At 34.2% G+C, this 25,888-nt stretch overlaps 1 protein-coding gene across 3 annotated transcripts in view; it reads right to left on the bottom strand.

Annotated features, from left to right (window-relative positions):
- Positions 1-25,888, bottom strand: part of LOC114325675 (histidine-rich glycoprotein-like) — a 54,194-nt gene that overhangs the window by 19,434 nt on the left and 8,872 nt on the right. The window contains exon 1 of one of the 3 annotated variants that reach the window (XM_028273805.2): positions 8,135-8,452. The exons of 1 other annotated variant lie outside the window; for it this stretch is intronic. In XM_028273805.2, the coding sequence (XP_028129606.2) occupies positions 8,135-8,429 (295 nt within the window). In that variant the 5' untranslated portion in view covers positions 8,430-8,452. Of the gene's footprint in view, positions 1-6,107; positions 6,210-8,134; positions 8,453-25,888 lie in introns of those variants that run through there. One more of the 3 variants, XM_050646361.1, reaches the window with a different exon arrangement.

The following is a 25,888-nucleotide window of genomic DNA, read 5'->3' as shown; positions in this document are numbered from 1 at the left end:
CATTGTAGAGTATTATCTATTCATTTGAGGCAATCAATTATAAGAATAGCTATACAAGGACAAACCTGGGAGACAAATATATGTTATTAGGAGAGAGGCATATTATCATCATAAAGACAGATAATAAATAGGTATAGTATTTTCGATAATATTCAAATATATAGGAACAAGGAAAAATATACTAGGGTTGAGACATGTATGGTATTTATATTTTTCCATATTCTAATTTTTTTCTCAGTTTCAATATTTTTTGCTATTTCTAAATTAATACTATTTCCCTATACAAGTTCTATTTATAAATATAGAAAAATCATGTATGTACGTATATGTTAATCTTAGAAGTATGGAATCTTCACCATGAAAAGTCTTATATAGTCGGTTCGCTAAACTCAGACAAAACTGGCTAGTGATTTTAGTCTGTATTTATTTGTTTTTTGCCAATTTTAATTGGCACAATTACTAGTGTAACCAACTCCAATTCAGTCGAATTCGGGACAAGGCTGAAAAAAAATGGCTGAAATCCGGGACTTCAATCAATGAAAATCGGGCCATTTTTTTTGAATGTAGAACTTTAATATTATCATTTTATTGATTATTTAACATTTTTGTGTTGACAATGATACTTTTGATGGGATGTAGTAAGCCACAATTGGTTGCAATGATAATTACATTTTTGTTAATTTTTGACGTTTCGACTCTCAATCCGGAAATCGTTCTCAAAAAAGGAAAAATTAGAAAATCAACTGATGTTAGGTAAATATAACCTTAGGTTAGTATATCATTTTTTTTATTTTTGTTTTTAAATACAATCTGTTACACCATAAAAAAAGTAACACTAAGCATTTTTGTTTAACGAACAAATGTGAGAGGAGTTTTAGTCCAATGACTATCAACTCCCAGTAGGTTTGTTACTAATAACTACACTAAGTCACTTATTTTCACTTAAAACCTTAAAACACTTTAAAACACTTATGTTCTAAATGGCAAGTCACTTGGAGTTCTAATTTTCAGTCTATTTAGTTGTGTACAGTTGTCCAATAAATTCACTGCTAATTCGTTGGAGTGCTTTTCCAGTCGTTTGAAATATTTATCACTGCATTTGATGATCATCTGCTTCACTGTCTCGATCTTCAAGTCACTGTAAATGGAATGAACTGCATTTGGAATGGTGCTTTTGTGATAGCACGAAGAATCTTGGATTGAAACCGCTCCAGTATTGCTAGGTTGCTGTCTGCTGCACTTCCCCACAGTTCAATCCTGTATGTCCAGATGTGCCGGATGATTGCTTTATACACTAATACAGTAAAACCTGTCAATAACGGTCACTAAAAATGACAGAACTATTGGCCGATATAAAAAGGTGGCCGCTAATACCAGGTTTTGTAGTCCACAAATTTTGGTTTGGGGAACTTTGAAACTGGCCGGCTAGTTCAGGTGGCCGGTTTTGACAGGTGGCCGTTAACACAGGTTTTACTGTATTTTGTTAAATAGAGGTAAGGTCGATTTTCGGCCGAGTAACCAGTAGTGTTTTTTGTATTTTATTCCTAATTGCTTCCTCTTTGTCCAGATGTGTGTTCTCCATGTTAGCCCCTTGTCAAGGTGTAATCCGAGATATTTTACAGTATCATTTTTAGGAATATTCTTGTTATGCATTAGGGTATTCGGTGTTTCTTTGTGACATTTAGTGAATACTACGTTAACTGATTTTGCTTCGTTGATCTTTATCTTCCATTTCTTAGCCCATGTTTCAACTAGATGTATGTTTTGTTGCAATATTTCAGCTGCCTGTATGGGATCTGGGTTTTTTACCAGAATTGCAGTGTCATCTGAGAATGTTGCGATTGCAGATTCTTCTTCAGTTGGGAAATCAGCTGTAAATATTGTGTATAGAATTGGTCCCAAGACGCTACCTTGCGGGACCTCAGCCTTTATGTTGTGAATTTCAGACACACTTTCTTCGTATCTTGTGTAAAATAGCCTTTCTTCGAGATATGATTTTAGTATTGTATATAGCGGCTGAGAGATTTCTTTCTTCAGTTTGAATAACAATCCTGGATGCCAGACCTTGTCAAATGCTTGACTTACCTCCAGGAAAATGGCATTGTAATAGCTCTTTTCCTGGAAGGCTGTTTGTATCACAACCAGGTATTACAACCAATTGTGGCTTAATTCCATCAAAAATATAATTATTATAATAATTATAATATTAATTTAAGTTTGCCACCAAAATGATCTATAATAATTAAATGACATTCGAGGATACCTTCTTTTTATTGACGAAATGCCCCTGAGGATGCTCTTGTGAGCGAAAGTATACTTGGGCAAGATTTAATTAAATTCAGTGCTCGATATCTGCCTTTTGACTTTAAAAAATTAAAAATATAATTGTAAAACATGCTGCAATGCAAGAAAATAGCTTCAGAACAGTTTTATGTTGATTACTTCTTACTATCATATTTCTGGGATGATTGAATTTTCTTAAAAATAAGAAGATCTTTAAAAATCCAGTATAAAATGAATGCGGTATTAGTATTACTCTAGAAAATGTCGACTTTTTTCGTCCCACTAACTCAATTTGAAGTTAATTCTTAGAAGAATAACGTATTCAAAATTTAAAAATAGAATTTTACCAAAACGTTGAAAATTCGGATCGCCCAGAAGCCTTGTCCGGGACGCCGGGACACGACTTCGTAATTCAGAGCATGTCCCGGATTTTTTGGAGTAGTTGGTCACACTAACAATTATTACTAACTGTTATTAGTAATAAGTTATAAGTAATTATTAACTATTTAGTAATTATTTTTTGCCAATTTTACCAAATTGGCAAAATTATTTACTAAAATCACTAGCCAGTGGTATCTGAGTTTAGCGAACCGACTATATCAGAAAAGTTGGAACCGAAATACCAGTGACAGCCTAAATCCGTACCTTCTAAAATTTGCAATTAAAACGAAGAACAAATGAAGAAGACTAGGAGGCGTCTAATATTGCATTCCTCAATCCGTCAATTTAACTATCTAAAATTCCTTGTAATCAAAATATGAGCAAAACTAAGAGAAAATTAAAGACAGTAATTAATATTCCATTCTTCTCTTACGTATGTTTCGCCCTGTTGGGATCTTCAGAGAGGCTTGTGATCTGATCGGAATCAAAACTAAAACCAACTGTCTTAGTAAACAAAATTCTACAAAATATTAGCTGGTGAACGCTCTAGCGACATCTATTTAACACAATGAGAAGTTCTAGATCCGACAATCTAAAACTTATATCGTTGGAACTAAAATTCTGGTGACAACCTAAATCCGTGTCTTCTAACATTTGCAAGGCAAACGAATGTTTTTGAAATTATACTTCTTAGGCGCATTTGGGAGTAAATATACCTATATGTGCGCGAATTCATCAAAAGTCTTGGTTCTGCGCGCATCTGAAGTGTTATACGTGCTCTGATTGGGTAATTACAATGACCTGTCAATAATTGTTTAATATGTCGGTTATGGGTAAACAAATGTTGTGTATATTAGTTTTTATTGTTGTAAGGACAGAAACAAAAGCAAGTTTATAATTGTAGTGACTTTTTAATTAGGTACTTAATTGTAAATGTTTCAGTATTGTAATAAAAAATTACAAAGGTACCTACCTATTTGGAAAATGTAAAATGTAAGTACCTACCTTCTAGGTAATGCTTTGATTTACATTTTCTTTCTTATTTTCTTACTCAATGTTTTGTTGTATTTTAATTTTTTTAATTCCACAAAAATCAAAATAATTTGGCGCTTTGATTTCAAACCAAATCACTCTAATATACGCGGGTTGGATCCCCGATGCAAATTTTTATTTTTTTATTTTTTTATACATTTTATGAGTCTAATATTCAAATAAAATATAAATAAACTGTTTAAAGTATATTAATTTCGTTGAAATCATATAATAGAAGCATAACTTCTTACGTGCGTACAAAATACACACACATTCTTTTTATTCTAATTTTACTTTATTATAAAAATAATATATTATTAAATAAAGTTTTTAAACTAAAAAGTACTCATTAATTTGAATAGAACTGATAAATATTTATTTACCCCCTTTTTCTTCGTGGTGTCCGGCCGAGTGATGTTTGCCATGTTTGCCGTGTTCTCATTTATCGTGGTGGTGATCACTTTTATAACCTTTATCCCCCTTTTCCCCGTGACTCTCGTGGTGTTTAGCGTGATGCTCGTGTCCACCACCTCCTTCATGATGATGTCCGTGCTTCGACTTCGAAACGTCTAAATCTGCGATCACTAACGATTTATCATCTTCCTGGATAATCCTAGCGGTACCGAAATTTGCGAGACACAGGCAGAGCCCGGCAATACTTAAGAATAACAGGGCCTCGATTTTTGACCCTTAGCTTCGTTATCGAACGTATGCGCTACGTATACTAAACAGATACGAAGCGAATACGTTCGATAACGAAGCGAAGGGTCAAAAATCGAGGCCCTGACGCATCGTCTGATTGAACGATATGTGATACTGGACTATTGATTGTTCTTCGATCGCATTTATAGGAATTGGCATTTCCTTACCGTTACATCGTTTGTTGCATTACCTGTGCATTACCTGGGCGCGCGACGCATTTCCTGTGCACCTGCAACTCGACAGTTGCTTTTTAAAAAAGTTTTTAATTTAGTAAATTTCCCCCAAAAACAAAGTTTGGGGAAGATATGCGGTAGAGATAATCTCCTGGATAAGAGTCTGTGCCTTTAAGGAAGGACCTAAAATCAACCACACAATAACGGATCTTATGGGAATAGAAATTTGAGAAATAGCAACGGGTTTTTCGGAAAATATCGACGTAGCTCGTATTGCTCGAGCCAATAGAAGGATCAGCGAGACGTCAAAGGAAGGTGTGAACAAAAAACGGTTTCACCGACCATTTACAGTTTTTACTAGATAATATGGACACCCAATATGCACCAGAAATTGTTGATTAGATATAAAAAAAAAGAAATATGACCATTTTATTCCGTATAATTACGGTAAATAGTTATTTTCCTAACTAGTGCGGAAAGTCATAATTTTCCGCGCGCGAATACAGATTCGATTGCAGATTGGAGTTCGACAAGCAGTCGAGTGCGGAAAAGAGACTTTCCGCAAGAGTTAGAAACAATATTTTTTCTACGAGCGTTTAAAAAATGATCAAATTTTAATCAATTATTTGAATTAAAAATAACACTACTAAGTTATAATAATCCCGAATTAAAGTCAATGCGGTACCTAAATACCTGTTATGCAGTAATGAATGGTGTATATCAATACAGGTGAGGGAGCACGCCAAATAGAATTCTATTTTAGTGGCGTCACGTTGCCCAGCAACCGTCGATTCTCCTATTATGAAGTTTTATTTTGTGACGTCAGCAAAATACAATTCTATTTGGCGTGATCTGGGCCTAGGTTTTAATATTTTAAAGTCATAGCAACGATGTCAAACAAAGCAATTATTGTCAAAAAGCACGTCACACACTTTAAAATTTCCACGCATCTTTATTTACGAATTTTAAAATAATTCAGTGATTTAGATGGCATCAAGTGACGAATAACTACCCCATCTGTTCTCGACGTTGTCAATAATCTTAATTTGTTACTGGAAAAATCAGCAAGCAGCAAAATTATACGCCTTTTTCTCGAAATTTTTAAATACTGGAAAACGATTTTCTCAAAATCTACTACATCACTATCAATAAATCAGTTTTTTTCGATACTTTAGATATACGACTACTAAATAAAATACTGACTGAACTTTTTAAAAAATCACCCCACCTTAGTACAGTGATAAATTCACTCTCAAAACAGACGTTTTTTGAACGTTTTTTTACAAAATCCCGTATAGAAGCCATACAAATTAAAAATGACAATTTAAAGATTTTAAGTCTCACCAATTAAATCCCGTTGAAACAAAAAATTGTTGCAAAGAGGCAGAAAAGTATCTCCCAAATTAAAAGGCATCTTTTGGAATCTGTGACCCTCTGCAGTGATTAAAAACAGCTAAAACTGCCAAAGATTTTTTTGTATACCTTAATTGTTTAAACCAGATAGTGCTGGTTACCTTGAGCAGAATATTTATTTACCTCCTTTTTCTTCGTGGTGTCCGGCCGAGTGATGTTTGCCATGTTTGCCGTGTTCTCCTTTATCGTGGTGGTGATCACTTTTATACCCTTTATCCCCCTTTTCCCCGTAACTCTCGTGGTGTTTAGCGTGATGCTCGTGTCCGCCACCTTCTTCATGATGATGTCCGTGCTTCGACTCCGAAACGTCTAAATCTGCGATCACTAACGATTTATCATCTTCTTGGATAATCCTAGCGGTACCGGAATTTGCGAGACACAGGCAGAGCCCGGCAATACTTAAGAATAACAGGGCCTCGATTTTTGACCCTTCGCTTCGTTATCGAACGTATGCGCTTCGTATACTAAACAGATACGAAGCGAATACGTTCGATAACGAAGCGAAGGGTCAAAAATCGAGGCCCTGACGCATCGTCTGATTGAACGATATGTGATACTGGATTATTGATTGTTCTTCGATCGCATTTATAGGAATTGGCATTTCCTTACCGTTACATCGTTTGTTGCATTACCTGTGCATTACCTGGGCGCGCGACGCATTACCTGTGCACCTGCAACTCGATAGTTGCTTTTTAAAAAAGTTTTTAATTTAGTAAATTTCCCCAAAAAACAAAGTTTAGGGAAAATATGCGGTAGAGATAATCTCCTGGATAACAGTCTGCCTTTAAGGAAGGACCTAAAATCAACCACACAATAACGGATCTTATGGGAATAGAAATTTGAGAAATAGCAACGGGTTTTTCGGAAAATATCGACATAGCTCGTATTGCTCAAGCCAATAGAAGGATCAGCGAGACGTCAAAGAAAGGTGTGAACAAAAAACGGTTTCACCGACCATTTACAGTTTTTACTAGATAATATGGACACCCAATATGCACCAGAAATTGTTGATTAGATATAAAAAAAAAAGAAATATGACCATTTTATTCCGTATAATTACGGTAAATAGTTATTTTCCTAACTAGTGCGGAAAGTCATAATTTTCCGCGCGCGAATACAGATTCGATTGCAGATTGGAGTTCGACAAGCAGTCGAGTGCGGAAAAGAGACTTTCCGCAAGAGTTAGAAACAATATTTTTTCTACGAGCGTTTAAAAAATGATCAAATCTTAATCAATTATTTCAATTAAAAATAACGCTAATAAGTTATAATAATCCCGAATTAAAGTCAATGCGGTGCCTAAATACCTGTTATGCAGTAATGCATGGTGTATATCAATACAGGTGAGGGAGCACGCCAAATAGAATTCTATTTTAGTGACGTCACGTTGCCCAGCAACCGTCGATTCTCCCATTATGAAGTTCTATTTTGTGACGTCAGCAAAATACAATTCTAGTTGGCGTGCTCTGTGCCTAGGTTTTAATATTTTAAAGTCATAGCAACGATGTCAAACAAAGCAATTATTGTCAAAAAGCACGTCACATACTTTAAAATTTCCACTCATCTTTATTTACGAATTTTAAAATAATTCAGTGATTTAGATGGCATCAAGTGACGAATAACTACCCCATCTGTTCTCGACGTTGTCAATAATCTTAATTTGTTACTGGAAAAATCAGCAAGCAGCAAAATTATACGCCTTTTTCTCGAAATTTTTAAATACTGGAAAACGATTTTCTCAAAATCTACTACATCACTATCAATAAATCAGTTTTTTTCGATACTTTAGATATACGACTACTAAATAAAATACTGACTGAACTTTTTAAAAAATCACCCCACCTTAGTACAGTGATAAATTCACTCTCAAAACAGACGTTTTTTGAACGTTTTTTACAAAATCCCGTATAGAGGCCATACAAATAAAAAAATGACAATTTAAAGGTTTTAAGTCTCACCAATTAAATCCCGTTGAAACAAAAAATTGTTGCAAAGAGGCAGAAAAGTATCACCCAAATTAAAATGCATCTTTTGGAATCTGTGACCCTCTGCAGTGATTAAAAACAGCTAAAACTGCCAAAGATTTTTTTGTATACCTTAATTGTTTAAACCAAATAGTGCTGGTTACCTTGAGCAGAATATTTATTTACCTCCTTTTTCTTCGTGGTGTCCGGCCGAGTGATGTTTGCCATGTTTGCCGTGTTCTCCTTTATCGTGGTGGTGATCACTTTTATACCCTTTATCCCCCTTTTCCCCGTGACTCTCGTGGTGTTTAGCGTGATGCTCGTGTCCGCCACCTTCTTCATGATGATGTCCGTGCTTCGACTCCGAAACGTCTAAATCTGCGATCACTAACGATTTATCATCTTCCTGGATAATCCTAGCGGTACCGGAATTTGCGAGACACAGGCAGAGCCCGGCAATACTTAAGAATAACAGACCCATCGTCTGATGGAACGAGATGTGGTACTGAATTAGTAATTGTTGTTCGATCGCATTTATAGGAATTTGTATTTCCTTAACGTTATATCATTTTGTGCATTGAGTTTTATGCTAGATTGAACATCATAAGATTTTTTGGTAAGAATTTGATGTTTTTGTGGTTGTTTCGATTTTTATGTAATCTGCTTTCTCCTCATAGTGTTTCTGTTGCGATTTTGAGGTTGACTGCGCTATACAGGGTTAACCGTAAGGTCCTTGCATTTAACGTAGTACCTATACTAAAATAATACGTCTTGGTTATTCAGGTTATTGAGTACTTATTTATTTATCATATGGCAATTACAACACATTTAGAACAAATGTTGTTCTGAAGCTATTTTCTTGTGGCATTTTTACAATTTTAACTATTTAGAATGGGAAATAAGCCACAATATTATTAAAAAATGATTTTTATTAACGTTTCGACGCCCAAATCGGGTGCCGTTGTCAAAATAAAAAATACTATTAATATAAACAAAAATGTTGTTGCTTAGTAAAAAAATTCTTCTAATAATTTATTTAATTTGACTCATTTATATCGGCAATTCAGATACATATGATACATTTTAAAGTAGAAGACTTTAAAATGATATTGCCAATATTTATGAGTTGCGTTCCTGGGACGACTTTACTGAAAGATAGTTCATTCGATTACATGAAATCAACCCCAACTCAAGAATATCCGTCACAAAAAAATTATAGCATGTGATCTGTCTTTAAAAAGACAACCACATGCAACGGTGACATTAAAATTCTCGCGTTAGAGATCTCGTAGTAAATCACGAGGGAAAACCAGGAAAAACCTCGTGATACTATCCCGACATCGTAAGTATTTGGTCTTACATTTAATTTACTCTCAAAATTAATACCAAATTCTGACTTTACTATAATTTTGTTTAAATTATAAATAATATCAATAATACATGGGTATATAAGTAATACTAAAATATAAAATATGTACTAACTCGACTATTGACTTACTAATTGTGGTATTTTCTTTCTATTGACTTCCTCTTTCAGTATGGGTATCTATTTTATATAGGTGAAACATCAAGACCATTAAACGTTAGAATAAGTGAACATCAATCTTATATTAAAAATAGAGAATTTGATAGATCTCAAATATGTCAACACGCATGGGATAATGAACATAGAGTTCAGTGGAGAGATTCAAGTATAGTCCTGAAAGAAACAGATAGTAAAAAGAGAAAAATCAAAGAAGCGGCTCTAATTATGCTAAACGAAACCAATTGTGTCGCAAATTCCTCGGTGGAATGCAGTAGGATGTGGATACCCATACTGAAAGAGGAAGTCAATAGAAAGAAAATACCACAATTAGTAAGTCAATAGTCAAGTTAGTACATATTTTATATTTTAGTATTACTTATATACCCATGTATTATTGATATTATTTATAATTTAAACAAAATTATAGTAAAGTCAGAATTTGGTATTAATTTTGAGAGTAAATTAAATGTAAGACCAAATACTTACGATGTCGGGATAGTATCACGAGGTTTTTCCTGGTTTTCCCTCGTGATTTACTATGAGATCTCTAACGCGAGAATTTTAATGTCACCGTTGCATGTGGTTGTCTTTTTAAAGACAGATCACATGCTATAATTTTTTTGTGACGGATATTCTTGAGTTGGGGTTGATTTCATGTAATCGAATGAACTATCTTTCAGTAAAGTCGTCCCAGGAACGCAACTCATAAATATTGGCAATATCATTTTAAAGTCTTCTACTTTAAAATGTATCATATGTATCTGAATTGCCGATATAAATGAGTCAAATTAAATAAATTATTAGAAGAATTTTTTTACTAAGCAACAACATTTTTGTTTATATTAATAGTATTTTGTATTTTGACAACGGTACCCGATTTGGGCGTCGAAACGTTAATAAAAATCATTTTTTAATAATATTGTGGCTTATTTCCCATTCTAAATAGTTAAAATTTAGAACAAAATTACAAACACTAGTAATATAGGTATATGACAAACTTTAAATAGTTACAAACAAGCATCAAGTGTATTAATATAATCAATTAACTGAAGTTGCAAACAGGAAGTCTTCAGGACTACCATTGTAGGATCTTGAGGGACACTCTTCAATAATGTGGTCAATGGTTTGGTTCTCTCCACAGTCACATTGATGAGACTGGTTCTTTCCCCATTTATGTAGCATGTATGCACATCTGCCATGTCTGGTTCGGATCCTATTTAGAGTGGACCATGTTTTACGTGGAAGATCAAAACCTGGTGGCTTGTGGGTAATGCAGAGCATGTTATTTTACCATGCGTTCCATTCTTGGGACCATGCATTCGTGATGTTGAACACCTCATGCATCATTCTTGCCGTTTTTATTGGTGGTTTTCTAGAGCGGAGACGGGTATTTCGTGCATCCTCGGTATCTTGGGGGATCGGCAGATTTATATTGTTCATGATCTTTTTGTATTCACGTGTAAGTGCTTTAACTCGTCGTAAGTGTGGAGGTGGGATGTGGCTTAATACTGGAAGCCATTGGGTGGGAGTTGATTTAATTGTACCAGCTATCATCCTCATAGTACTGTGCAGCTGAGTGTCGACCTTTTTTACGTCTGGGCTGTGTAGCCAAACTGGAGCACAATATTCAGAGGTCAAGAAAACAAGGGCTAAGGCAGTAAAGCGGAGAGTGGAAGCCGATGCTCCCCAGGTGGTACCGCAGAGCTTCTGTATGATGTTATTTCTTGTACTCAACTTTTGGACAGTTTTTGTTAAATGCTCTTTAAATGATAGCGTTCTGTCTAGTGTTACGCCCAGGTACTTCGGTGTTTTGTTGTGGGTAAGTGTGGTATTTTCAAACCGTATGTTGAGTTCCTTTCCAGCAAGTTTATTGTTCAGGTGAAAGCAACTAACTTCCACTGGCGAAACGTCCATGTAACCATTGTTACCATTGGTAACAGTTAAAACTTGCAAATAAATATTTTATGACTACTATTAAATAATTCCATTTATATTTTTTAAAAATAGAAATCTTTGTTAATAGTATCTACCTAATTCAGTAAAATAGCCAACTAGAAGCACGAAAATATCAGCGAGTTTATGTAAAATCGGTTGCACGTTATAATACGCCCTTACCACAGTATATAGAGGTTCCCTCTTTATACTGTGCCCTTACTTACCGTGCGCCGCGCCGTTATTTACCACTTCTGTGAGTGGCAACGATTGTAGGATCTTTGTATCGGTCAGAGGACTAGAGGACTGGATCGTCTCTGAAAATTTTGCGGGCGCGATGGCTCTTAAGCCGCTGTGGATTATTATTCGTGTTACCAAATTTTAATTTGGTGACACGGCTAGCTAAGGGTCGGTAGGTACTTTATGTCTCGGTTAGCTAATCGGGACAGAAAATACTGACCGTAAGAATATCAGACTTAATAAATGCAATTTTAATTATTATTGTAATTATAGGTAATAATTATAATTCCATTTATGAAGTCTGTTATTCTTAGGGCCGGTATTTTCTCGATTAAACTCCGGTTAGTTAACCGTACCGGCCCTTTGGATTCGATTATTGCATAATATGCATTATTAATTATTAGTTTATAACTTGTAACTGTACTTGCTTACTATACAGATAACATATCTATACCTTTTTATCCTATATAAATCATATTAATCGATTTTAATTACTTGTCGAAATATATTAATTAACAACAACATTATTATATGACATATAATAATATTGATTATACAGTACATTGTAGTGTATAATCAATAAAATAAAAATTATTTAATATTTTAGGCTAAAAATGACAAATTAATGTACTGATTAGTATACTAATTATACAATTTGGATTTTTTAATAAAGTATAAAGGTGATATAATACATATTTTACCTAAAAACAACAAATATGTTTTTAGTTTGTAGATACTTTATATAGTTTCTTAAATTTTTAATTTTTTAATTTTATTTCTGTGTTTCATCTATTTTTATAATAGACCTGGATCGCGCGTACCAAAAAAAGTTGATTAATAGCAAGCTGAAAATTCACGGTGTCTAGTCGGACAAACTTTGATGTATGGGAGCACTGTATATATAAAAATATTTATAAAATACTTCTGGTTTTGGTAACACTTTAGAAAAAGTCACGCGTCGCCACTGCTAACTTCTGTTTTGGATGCGTTTGGTTGAAGTCGCCACTTGCGAAAATATTTTCCCAATATATTACAAGTCTGCCGTCAGAACTTCTTCAGACGTTTCTAGTGTTCTGCATCGTGTAGTGAGGGCCCAGTCATCGGCGTATCCGAACTTTCTTGATTGTGTTTCCGGCATATCTGCTAAGTATAAACTAAATAGTAGTGGAGAGAGCACTGACCCCTGTGGTAGGTCATTCTTAAGTTTCTTTGGTGGGCTGATATCTGTGCCCATCACTACTTGAAACATTCGGTCGTTGAGCATGCTATCTATTAGGCGTGCTATTTGTTTACAGGTTGTTGGTCTATAGTTTTTTAGGTTGTCGGCGGGTTTGCCTGGCTTTACTATGGCTATTATCTTAGAGCGCTTTAGTTCTTGTGGAATATTTCCAGTTTCCATGATGTCTATGAAAAATCGAGCCAGCCAAACTTTTGTATACTTGCCACAATTTATTAGGAATTCAGGGTGAATATTATCAAATCCTGGTGGTTTTGCTGGCTTAACGTCTTTAAGAGCCTCTGATATGTCTTCGCTGGTGAAGGGGAAGGAATGCTCCATTTCTGTGGCTACATGTTTTAAAGTTTTAAGTTCTCTGTTTACGTAGATGGTGTGTGCTTTATCCTTTGGTGCCCTGGATGTTTTTACTATATGTGATGCTATGGCATCTGGCTTTACGGCTGCCTCTCGTCGTTTCGTATGGACACCACTCCCTAATTTTCTTAATGATGAGTACTTCTCTCTCCCTTCATTATTGAGTACTTAAACAGTTAATCCAAATGTAAAAGAAGGTTTTATTTGAGAAATAATTAAAAATGGTATTCATCACAGGCTTTATTAAGAAATATAACTTCTATATAAATACAAAGACAATCCGATAGTGGTTATTGTAGATACAAGACACCAATCGGATATAATAAACGTCCCCTCTAGAAGTATAAGGGTGTTGGTGAGTATTTTAAGAACCTACGGAAAGAGGTTCTTACCGTGAACGATAAAATGTAGAATTAGTTAAAGATTCGAACAAAAATAGAGGCTATTATAAGAAAAATATCAAAATCAAACTATAAATCAGGCAAAAGCGTGCAGACATAAAATGAGGAGTGAAAATAGTGCAGAAACATCCTAAAAAATCAGCTGAAGAAGTAATAGTTATGGAGGTAAATACAAAAGAATCAGAATGAATGACTGGTTTAACGGAGAATGGCAAATTATAAGAGAAAGAAAAAACAGAACTTATTTAGCGATACGACAGGAGCACTGAACCCGACAAGTACAAGAGGAATTAAAACAAACTACGTATATAAGAAAAAAAATCCACCGAAGAAAGAAGAGAGAAAATATGGACAAAAAACTTTAAGAACTAGAATAACTAAGTACGCCAAAAGGGACAAGAAAGTTTACCAATAACTGAACAATAATTAGTCTGTCGCCAGGGGGCGTACAACGGCCTCCTTTATTCAGATGGACTTACCCAAGTTTTATGTTATGTGTTATGTATTTTGACCCGTAGAACACGCATTTTTTGGGTCATTCTAGGCAAAAAATGTTCTTACAGTTTTTTTCGTAGAATACATAGTTTTCAAGATAAACTTGACATTTATAGTGTTTATAGCTTTGTTTAACAATAAAAAAAATAATTTTGGCAATGCAAATAATCAAAGCCGGTATAATTTGACTTGAACTTTCAAATGCAGTAAGCAGAATTGCTATTTTATTTTTTAATCAAAAGTTATTCGGGTTCAAAAGTTCAACCGCGTTTATCTCGAAAACTATGCATCATAACAAAAAACTTGTAACATTATTTGCTTATAATGACGACCCAAAAAATACAAAATAATGTTTTGTTTTGCGAAGAATCGCTGTTATATAATTCCTCAAGTTCTTTGTCTATAACAAGCTTATCGACATCCGGATCAACTGTTAACCAAAAAATTCGGTGTTCTACGGGTCAAAATACATAAAAAAAATTGGGTAAGTCCATGTGAATAAAGGAGGCCATTGTACCCCCTGGCGACAGGACTAATAGGGTCATATCTATGTATAAGATGTTATTGTAAATCTTATTGAGAAAAGTAGGTATTTTTTTTATTTATTTTTTTCCTTTTTTATTTAATTTTTTTTTAATTCTCTTTTATTTTTTTTTATTTTACGTTTTTTATATTCTGCCAATTTTCAGAGCCTTCACCTGTTTTGTGGTTCTGCCCGTTCTAGAGCCGCTCTACGTTTTACGATGACTGTAACGATGTCAATAATAAATTCAAAATTTAGTTTGTTCTCGATCGCGACGTTAATTATATTAGGTTTCAAGCATCAGTTTCAAACGGTTTGAAACAATCAGCGAATAGTGGATCAGCGCGAGTAGAGGGGATAGCACTGGTGACTGTATTATGTTCTCTCACTGACCAACTGTTTGCTGACGGTTTCTGACTAGTTTGACTGTTTGCTAGAATAAACTTATTATTATCTGGGTCTACCTCACCGAATCTATTCCTGAGCTTGGCCTATTCACGAGCGAAGACGCTACACCGGAAGAGACAGTATTCTGCGTCTTCCCTCATATGACAGGTCTGGCACATGTCGTCGTTAGTTTTGCCGATTCTGTGCGTGAACGCTCGAAAGGACCGTGTCCAGTTAAAAATTGAATAATGTAAAAATTAACCCTCTTAAACTTGCAAGCGTACCACGTCTCTACATTCAGGATGAGTTTTCTTTGTCCATTGGGCTTTGTTGTGTTCCACCTCTCCTTCTGCCTGCCAGTCCGTGAGAAGCTGCTCTCTGGCAGCCGCTCTCACCTTCGGAAGGTGACCGTTTTGTTGTTCTTATAAGGTTTTCCTTTTCCTGGCTAGCAGGTAGATAGGAGGGGCGCCCGCTATGACCTGTAAGGCCGTGGTAGATGTAGTCTTGTATGCGCTGACTACGTTTAACAGAGGTTTCCTCTGCGCCTTGTTTAGCAAGTCTCTGTATTTCTTATAGCGTAGAACCTCGATCCAGACTGGAGCTCCGTAGAGAAGGGTGGACTGTATAGTGTGGAGGTACAGTCTCCTTTTAGCGCTACCTGGCCCTCCAATATTTCGTGTTATTCTTCAGAGGGTCGCGGTTTGTGCCTCCGCGTTACCTACCACCCTCGTTAGGTGCTTGGTGAACCTCACTCCTCGTTCGAGGTTTATGCCCAGGTATTTGGCTCAAGAGGATTTCAAATCTAGGACTTCTCATTGTGTTAATATACAAAACTGTACCTTAATACCAAATAAAGTTTACAATAGGTATTATCAATTTCTTGTTAAACTTAAGAACGTCATACCTTCCATAGGAATGAAATCAATAACTAAGTCGTGTTTGACATCGAGCAGGTATTATTAAAAAAACCTCTTTCGGGTCTGTCACGCATTTCATTCTAAACAAATCTGTAATTTATATCGATATATAATATCCAAACAAGTAAATTGCGTGAGGGAAAAGATTACCATAAAACTAGAGAATATTTTGTGTTTCATGTTTTGCTCTGGTTTTATGTGGTATTGACATGGACATTACTCCACATATTTGAGTAAGATGAAACATGATAGGAAAGTAGAACAGATCAGTTTTCATCGGTGAATTTTACTTGATAGTTGAAATACCTTTGTCGAACTGTTATTGACATTTTCTGATATGTCTCCCTCTACGAATAATAAGTTAAGATGATATATTAATATTTTATGCATCTTACTTTGTGAAGGAGAGCTCTACTAGATGCCAGGTTGGGTAAAACCACAAGTTTTTTAAATAAATAACAAAAATAAAATTAACTTTTATATTAAATTTATAATATGTAAAATAAAAATAAAAGACGAATCATTGTAAATAAAATCGACGAGGCTGCAGTCCGGTATTGATACCGATGAAAAATAAATATTGGCGGAACTCTGATGGGTGAAGTAAAGGACGATCTTCGGTCAGTACCCAAAAATTGGGAAACCACTAATCGTTACTTAGTCTAGGTCTAGGTTCGAGATGGGTCGGACTTAGTAGATCGTTACTCGATACAGACGGGGTGTGGAACGTGGAAGTGCTCTACCCACACTCGATGAAGACGGAGAATAGAAGCATGGTGTCGGCAGCAGGGTATAGGAAAGGACGATAGCCTTTTATCAATACTCAAATACCCGGGGTAGGAGCTCTCACCAGTTCAATTCTACGGATCGAACTCGGTTCTCTAGCGTGAGTTACGGAGTTTTATATTTTTGCTGGTGTTCGTTCTCCAGTACGTATAGATGGTAGTTGCAGGTTGATAGTGAGAGTGCAGACATATAGAGAGAGGGTCAACTGTTAATAAGTGCTGACCACAATGCGCTACGTTGTTATAACTTTACTATATGGCGTAAAGGCATAGACTTCTTCTTCTTAACGTGCTCTATCAAGACGTTGGCTATTAACATGGCAAAACTGTTTCTGTCTCGAGCTATTCTAAATAGTTGTTCTGCTTTCTTTATTCCTGTCCACTCCCGGATATTTTTCAACCAAGAGGCCTGCTTTCTACCAATTCCTCTGCGTCCTTCCATTTTACCCATCATAATAAGTTGAAGAATAGTATACCGGTCTTCCATTACTAAGTGTTCCAAATAGGCAATATTTCTATATTTGATGTTATCAAGCAGCTCGCGGGCAGCATTTGCTCTCTTAAGGACTGCCACATTTGTCAGCATAGCCGTCCATGGTATTTTCAGTGTACGTCTGTGCAGCCACATTTCAAAGGCCTCCAAACGATTAAGGATGGATATTTTTAATGTCAATGCTTCGACATCATACAAGAGGACTGACCAAATGTAACATTTAATCATGCGCTTTCAAAGTTGAAGTTGCAAGTTATCATTACAGAAGAATGACCTCATTTTTAAAAATATCGTGCGGGCTATCTCGATTCTACATTTTATCTCTTTATCTGGATCTAGTTGTTCAGTAATATGGCAACCAAGAAATTTAAAACTAGGTAGGTACCCTTTGAATTATATGACGATCAACATACAACCGTGAATCTTGATGGGCCAAACGGCTAAATACCATGTATTTTGTTTTTGAACAGTTTATGTTTAGGCCAAACTCTCTTCCCACTGTATCAATGGTAGTGCGGCAGATTCGTGCAAATATTATAAGAATTGCACATTTAATGATACAAGCATATAATTTGGTCCACATATACTGCACATATAAAGGTTCAAATTTAGATATGAGGCCATCTCAGATTTTGCCTTTTACAAAAATGGCGGCCATTCAAAATGGGCGACTATACATATGTGACTAATAGAACGATATCTTTTGAATGAAAAGTACGATTTCAACCAAATTTGGTATATAGGTTCTTTTTGTGATTTACAAGATCGATGTCGTGAACTGGAAGAATCGATTTACCAAAAGTTGTGTTTTTCCTGTTTTTTATGTAAAACTATTTTATATTATGTAAATAATTCTTTCACCCTGTATATATTAATTTTTCAAAATGATAATACCACCACTGAAAAGAGCGTAAGAATATGTTTTAGGAAATGTTTTGAACTTTTTAGTTATGTTAATTACCATTTAATAAATGCGTAACGTATCTTCACATGTACCTATGTGTGGCAGATTCGTGCAAATATTATAAGAATTATTGTGCATTTAATCGTAGAAGCATATAATTCGGACCACATATACTATACATAAAAGAGTTCAAATATAGATATGAGGCCATCTTAAATTTTGCCCTTTACAAAAATTGCGAGCATTCAAAATGGCGGCTTTAGGTACATATGTGACTAATAGCACGATAACTTTTGAACGGAAAGTCCGATTTCAGCCAAATTTGGCATCGAGGTTCATTTTTGATGCATAAGATCGAGGTCATGAACCGGAAGACTCGGTTTACCAGAAGTTGTGTTTTTACTGTTTTTTATGTAAAAATAGTTGTTTTTTTTTCAATTCTTCCACCCTGTATATATTAATTTTTCAAAAAGGTAATACCGTCATTGAAAAGAGTGTAAAAATATTTTTTAGGAAAGATTTTGAACTTTTTAGTTATGTTAATTACCATTTAATAAATGCATAACTTATCTTCACATGTACCTATGTGCGGCAGATTCATTTTGAATGCCCGCCATTTTTGTAAAAGAAAAAATCTGAGATGGCCTCATATCTAAATTTGAATATTTGTTTGTGTAGTGTGTGTGGTCCAAATTATTTGCTTTTACCATTAAGTGCACAATAATTCTTATATTATTGCACGAATCTGCCGCACATTGGTTCATTGGTACATGTGAAGATACGTTGTGCATTTATTAATTGGTAATTAACATAACTATAGAGTTGAAAATATTTCCTAAAAATATTTTAATGCTCTTTTCAACGCTGCTATTATTTTTTTGAAAAATTAATATATACAGGGTGAAAGAATTGGTAAAAAACAACATGTTTTTACATAAAAATTAAGAAAAGCATAACTTCTGGTAAATCGATTCTTCCAGTTAAACACCTTGGTCTTACACATCCAAAAAAGAACCTATATACCAAATTTGGTTGAAATCAGACATTTTGTTCAAAAGTTATCGTGCTATTAGTCACATATGCATAGTCGCCATTTTGAATGCCCGCAATTTTTGTATAAGGTAAAATATGAGATGGCCTTATATCTAAATTTGAACCTTTATGTGTGTAGTATATGTGGTCCAAATTATATGCTTCTACCAGTAAATTCACAATAAGTCTTATAATATTTGCACGAATCTGCCACACATAGGTACATGTGAAGATACGTTATGCATTAATTATATGGTAATTAATATATCTAAAAAGTTCAAAATATTTTTTACAATATATTTTTACGCTCTTTTCAATTGCGGTATTACCTTTTTGAAAAATTAATATATGCAGAGGGAAAAAATTTACAAAAAAAATATATTTTTACATAAACAACCAGTAAAAACACAACTTCTCGTAAACCGATTCTTCTGGTTCAATACATCCATCTTGTAAATAAACAAAAAAAGAACCTATTTAGTAAATTTAGTTGAAATCGGACTTTTCGTTCAAGAGTTATGGTACTATTAAACACATATGTATAGCCTCCATTTTGAATGCCCGCCATTTTTGTATGGCCTCATATCTAAATTTGAACCTTTATATGTTTAGTATATGTGGTCCAAATTATATGCTTGTATCGTTAAATGTGCAATTGTTTCACATATCGGCCGCACTATGGCATTTAAAAGGTGTTGTAATCCATTTATATCATCACTTAAAATAGCTGTATCGTGTGCATATGTGATTGTATTGATCAGAATTCCATTAACTTTCACACCCCATTCCAAATTATGCAGCGCTTCCTTAATTTATATATAATTCCAAATTACGCATAGACTACGAATCAAAACAATGATAAAAATTGTTTTTAGGTAATGCATTGTATCTATATTTTAAATCTACGGTTTAGATACAAAAGACATTTATTAATACTTACCTTAGATTGCTTATTACAATATCTTTTGCAAAAAGCTCAGTCAGGCTTAGATAACCTTAACTTTAGATAACTTAGATAAGACATAATGTGTATGCACTACTTACTTTTTTTCTGGTCGCATGGTCTAATCCTCAAGCCAATAAAAAAATATTTTGCAAAAATATTATAATACTCCTTGTGTAAAATTCTTTTTATAAAATTAATTTTTGGCTTTGATTTACTTATAATGTCATGGTAGGGGAGCCCAAGAGGGAATTTTTGCAGTTACTCGAGCGCGTCAGATTATCACATGGGGAGGAACCTCGTACCCTGTAAATGTACCTCTAGCATAATATATTGGCTCTTAATACAGAGGAGTTCGTTAAGGGGAGCCCGAAAAAAAATCTATCCTTAGAAAAACTCGCAATCGTCATATTAAGATAAGGTACGTTAAGTACATGCAGAACAGACCAGTGTATATTTCAAAAATCTGACGGTTTGAGCGGGGCGTAAGAAAATGGGTGAGTCACAAGGTTTTACAAGAAAAAAGCGAATATTTCGAGAAATAAGCGTCCGATCGAAAAACTAAAAAATAAGTGTTCAATATTTTTAAAAAATCTATCAAATGATACCAAACACGATCACCCACGGAGAGGAGTGGGGGGTAAATTTTAGAATTTTAAATAGGATTCCCGCGATATTTCGCGAAATGAACATCAGATCGAAAAACTGTAACATACACCTATTCAATATTTTTGCAAAATCTATCGAATAACACCAAACACGACCCCCACACGGAGTTGGGGGAGGGGGTACTTTAAAATCTTAAATATAAACCTCCAGTTTCTGTCGCAGATTTGGATTCCTTACGTAAAAATAAGTAACCTTTATTTAAGACATTTTTTCGAATTATGGATAGATGGCGCTATAATCGGAAAAAGCGATTGTTGGAAATGGGAAATTATATTAAAAAATAGAAAGTCCCCACTTAAATGGTGAACTTAACTTTTTTTGGTTTTAGGACCTAATTTTCACAGCCCAATAGGTCCCCATAACGCCCGAGTAATTACAAATTTAGCATAATTTCCTCCCCTACTATTAGATACACTTGTAATTTAGATCACGTTCATATGTATAATTCGAATTATAAAATTGGATTTATTTGTTGCAGGTGAGGTTCAACTAAAATAATCAAAAGACAGAATGAGTATAAAGACATTAACCGTAGGTATGTAATAAAATATAACGGTTTCGAACAAAACTATTTAAACGTTTTTGCATACTTCTTGAAAGAAAATATATATAATATTGTTACCACTTAAGTAGACCCATATCTTAAAAAACTATTTGTTTCCATTCTTGCTTATCGTTAGCTTTTCTTATTCCATTCGTCTTCATTATTCATTGTCAGTGATTCTTCTTCTGACAAAAGATTTGCGCAGTGCTTGTCGTTCCCAAATCAGTAGCACCTTGTGCTGATTTGCTGTGGGCCATGTCCAATACTTCGATTATATAATGAGCAGACCTAATTATCGCTTCGTTCGGTTGATCATTTAGAGCAAAATCGAAGGAAAACGATGGGTCAGAAAAAAAACAACAGTCCTAACTGTATAACATGGAAATTTTGCTGTTATTGAATCCTGAAAAAAAAAGGAATAGAGACAGAGTACCAAGAAATAGAAGAAGAAGGCTTCCGGACATGACTGTCTATTCTGGATAATATTTTTACTTTATAACAGTATAGAAGAAGAAGAATAGTATGGTATAACTAAACCCAAACCCAGACATCCAAAGTGAAAGTTATCCTTCAACACCAAATTGTTCTGTATGGTCCACATATTGTTCAGTCAAAAGTTCAGCTTTTTGATCGTCGGCTTTTGGGGTGAGGTGGGGGAGAAGTCGGCAAATTAGTAGTTTTTTACGATTTTCGTCAATATTTCTAAAACTATGCGGTTTAGCGTGAACAATGTTATATATAAAAATAGTCTACATTAAATTTTAAACAAAAAAGGCCCCCGGGTCGATGACCCCGTCATCGAAAATAAAAGTTGTCCTCCAACACCAAATTATTCTATGTGGACCACATATTGTTCAGTAAAAAGTTACACCATTTTAATTATCGGGTTTGGGGGTAGGGGGAGGGAGAAGTCGGTTAATTAGTAGTTTTTTACGTTTTTCGTCAATATTTCTAAACCTAAGCGGTTTAGCGTGAACAATATTTTATACAAAAATATTCTACATTAAATTTGAAACGAAAATTTTACTATTGGAAAGATATTCATGTGATATTGTCCATAGAAAGGTCAGAGTGGGTTTCTTCGTACCAGAGATTTATGTGGCCTAGGCCTGTAAAAGCCTCTTGAAGGTAGTGAGGTTGACGTTCCTTCAAGGGCTTATCAGTAACATACTACCGGCCATTGAAATAGCAAATTATTTTTAGAAAACACAATCCTGCTAAAAAAATTAGTTTCCTCAGTAATAATATTATATGTTGTTCTGAAGCTATTTCCTTGTGGCATTTTTATGATTAATTATTTATATGGGAAATAAGCCACAATTAAAATGAAAAAAATAATTTTATTAACGTTTCGACGCCCAAATCGGGTGCCGTTGTCAAAATACAAAATATTACTAAAATAAACAAAAGTGTTGTTGCTAAGCAAAAAGATTCTTCTAATAATTTATTTAATCTCACCCATTTATATTGGCAATTCAGACATATATTTTACATTTTAAAGTAGAAAACTTTAAAATGATATTGCCAATATTTATGAGTTGCGTTCCTGGGACGACTTACTGAAAGATAGTTCATTCGATTACATGAAATTAACCCTAACTCAAGAATATCCGTCATAAAAAATTATAGCATGTGATATGTCTTTAAAAAGACAACCAAATGCAACGACAGTAAAATTCTCGAGTTAGAGATTTCATAGTAAATCACAAGGGAAAACCAGGAAAAACCCTGTGATACTATCCCGACATCGTAAGTATTTGGTCTTACATTAATTTACTCTCAAAAAATAATACCAAATTCTGACTTGTAACATGTTTAAATTATAAATAATATTAATAATACTAGATATATAAGTAATACTAAAATATAAAATATGTACTAGCTCGATATTATTGACTTACTAATCTTGGTATTTTCTTTCTATTGACTTCCTCTTTCAGTATGGGTAACCACATCCTACTGCATTCTACCGAGGAATTTGCGACACAATTGGTTTCATTTAGCATAATTAGAGCCGCTTCTTTGATTTTTCTCTTTTTATTATCTGATTCTTTCAGGACTATACTTGAATCTCTCCACTGAACTCTATGTTCATTATCCCATGCGTGTTGACATATTTGAGATCTCTCAAATTCTCTATTTTTAATATAAGATTGATGTTCACTTATTCTAACGTCTAATGGTCTTGATGTCTCACCTAAATAAAATTGTTCGCATTCACAAGGTATTTTATAAATGCAATTCTTTGTTCTTTCTTGATCATTGTTAGGTTTAGCTTTAGATAGAATAGATCTCAATGTGTTTGTTGTTTTGAATGTTGTTGAAATGTTGAATTTATTTCCTATTGTTTTAAGTTTCTCGGATAGTCCTTTATAATCCAGGAACGCAACTCATAAATATTGGCAATATCATTTTAAAGTTTTCTACTTTAAAATGTATAATATATGTCTGAATTGCCAATATAAATGGGTGAGATTAAATAAATTATTAGAAGAATTTTTTTGCTTAGCAACAACACTTTTGTTTATTTTAGTAATATTTTGTATTTTGACAACGGCACCCGATTTGGGCGTCGAAACGTTAATAAAATTATTTTTTTCATTTTAATTGCGGCTTATTTCCCATATAAATAATTAATAATAATATTATAATTTCCCAAAAAATGTAAAAAATATGGAAAACCTCCACTTTATACCCACCGTACCTCTGAAACCGTTGATTTTAGAACAATAATTATGCATCGGACGTTTTTCGTTTCAAATTTAATGTAGAGCATTTTTGTATCTAATATTGTTTACGCTAAACCGCTTACGTTTAGAAATATTGACGAAAAACGTAAAAAACTACTAATTTACCGACTTATCACCTCCCGTCCCCCCAAACCCGACGTTCAAAATGGTCTAACTTTTTACTGAACAATATGTGGACCATACACATATAGAACAATTTGGTGTTGGAGAAAAACTTTTATTTTGGATGACGGGGTTAGGTCTTTTTTTTGGACCAATTATACTTTACTACCTTCGTAACTTTGGAACTGTTCGTTTTAGAAGGATTATGCATTTTAGCTTTTTTGTTTAAAATTCAATGTAGAACATTTTTGTATAAAACATTGTTCACGAAAAACTGCATTGTTTTAGAAATATTGGCGAAAATCTCAAAAAATACTAATTTACCGACTTCTCCCCCACTTCCCCTCACACCCAACGTTCAAAATGGTGTAACTTTTTACTGAACATTATGCGGACCATATTATAGAACAATCTGGTGTTGGAGGAAAACTTTCACTTTGAATGTCTGCGTTATGCCTTCTTTTGGATCAATTTCATCATACTATAACGAGTAATATACTAACGTATTGCTAGCAGTCTTGCTACTCATCTTGTCTTCATCGATTACAGATCTCGAAAAAGCCTATACACTACAATATAACATCTCTATTGAAATTTTTGACAAGAACGTACCTAAAGAAAACGATATCTACATAACATCTACATATAAGAATCCACTGAGATTAGCAATAAATGACAGAATTATTTTAAGAAAGAAACATGTAACCTACATCGCAGAAATAAGTAAATAAATGACTAGATGTAGATATTCAACAGTGCTCCAAATATTCTTTCTCGTTGCAGTTTCCTTATCGTAATGAAATAAATGAAAAACACATAACAGAAGAAACAGCACTCTTATAAAACCTCGCCACCTGATTATTTTTCGTTTAACTACTCCTACATACCTGTTTATACCGAGAAAAAGTAACTCCCAGGTAGGTAATAAGTAGGTAATTTGGAGTCGGAGAGCAAATTCCTACAGTTACTACCTTGTAACAAAACATTGCGACGAGGGAATAGAAAATTTCTCTACAGCAAGATTTTACTGATAATCACATTATCGTGTAGAATGGGAACGGGAGTGAAAAAGAGACAGAGAGAAATGTACCGGAGGCTTTCTGCTACGGACTGGAACTCAGACAATCAAGCCGAATAAAGAGATGAATGCAATTTTTTGAATTTTATTACGGGAAAATGAATGTGCCCTCATTGATTATAATACGATGTGCTTTGTTATTGTTTTGTGGACATATAATAGAACTCCATATGTTACTGGGTAGTTACCCTGAGGAGAGGGTTGATTTGGTAAAACACTATTTACTTATACTATATTTATTGATCACTTCTAAATATCTGTAACGAGTTGGTGGGCTTGAGGTCTAACTATCTAATTATCATGTATCTGAATCACGAATGATAATTGATTAAAGAATGAAATGGAATGATCCGCGATGCTTTGCTGTAACTATAAATAAACTAGAAAAGTGTTGATGTTTTTAATGCTGAAACGGGCTGGCCATGAATTAAGAATAATATTGAATAGCTGACACAGCGTTTTTGAAAACTGGGTTGCACTTGTGTTGAGCAGTCGGTGTCACCTCAATATTTAACAACAAACGTGATGTTTATTTTGTAAGACATTTAAAAATTAAACGAATATGTGTTGCTCTTATTTTGGATGCTGATAATCCTGTACAGACACACTAGATTACAAGGACTTTGTCT

This window comes from Diabrotica virgifera, chromosome 3 (assembly GCF_917563875.1).
Source record: "Diabrotica virgifera virgifera chromosome 3, PGI_DIABVI_V3a".
Taxonomy (NCBI): Eukaryota; Metazoa; Arthropoda; class Insecta; order Coleoptera; family Chrysomelidae; genus Diabrotica; species Diabrotica virgifera.
This window is presented reverse-complemented; position numbering and strand designations above follow the sequence as displayed.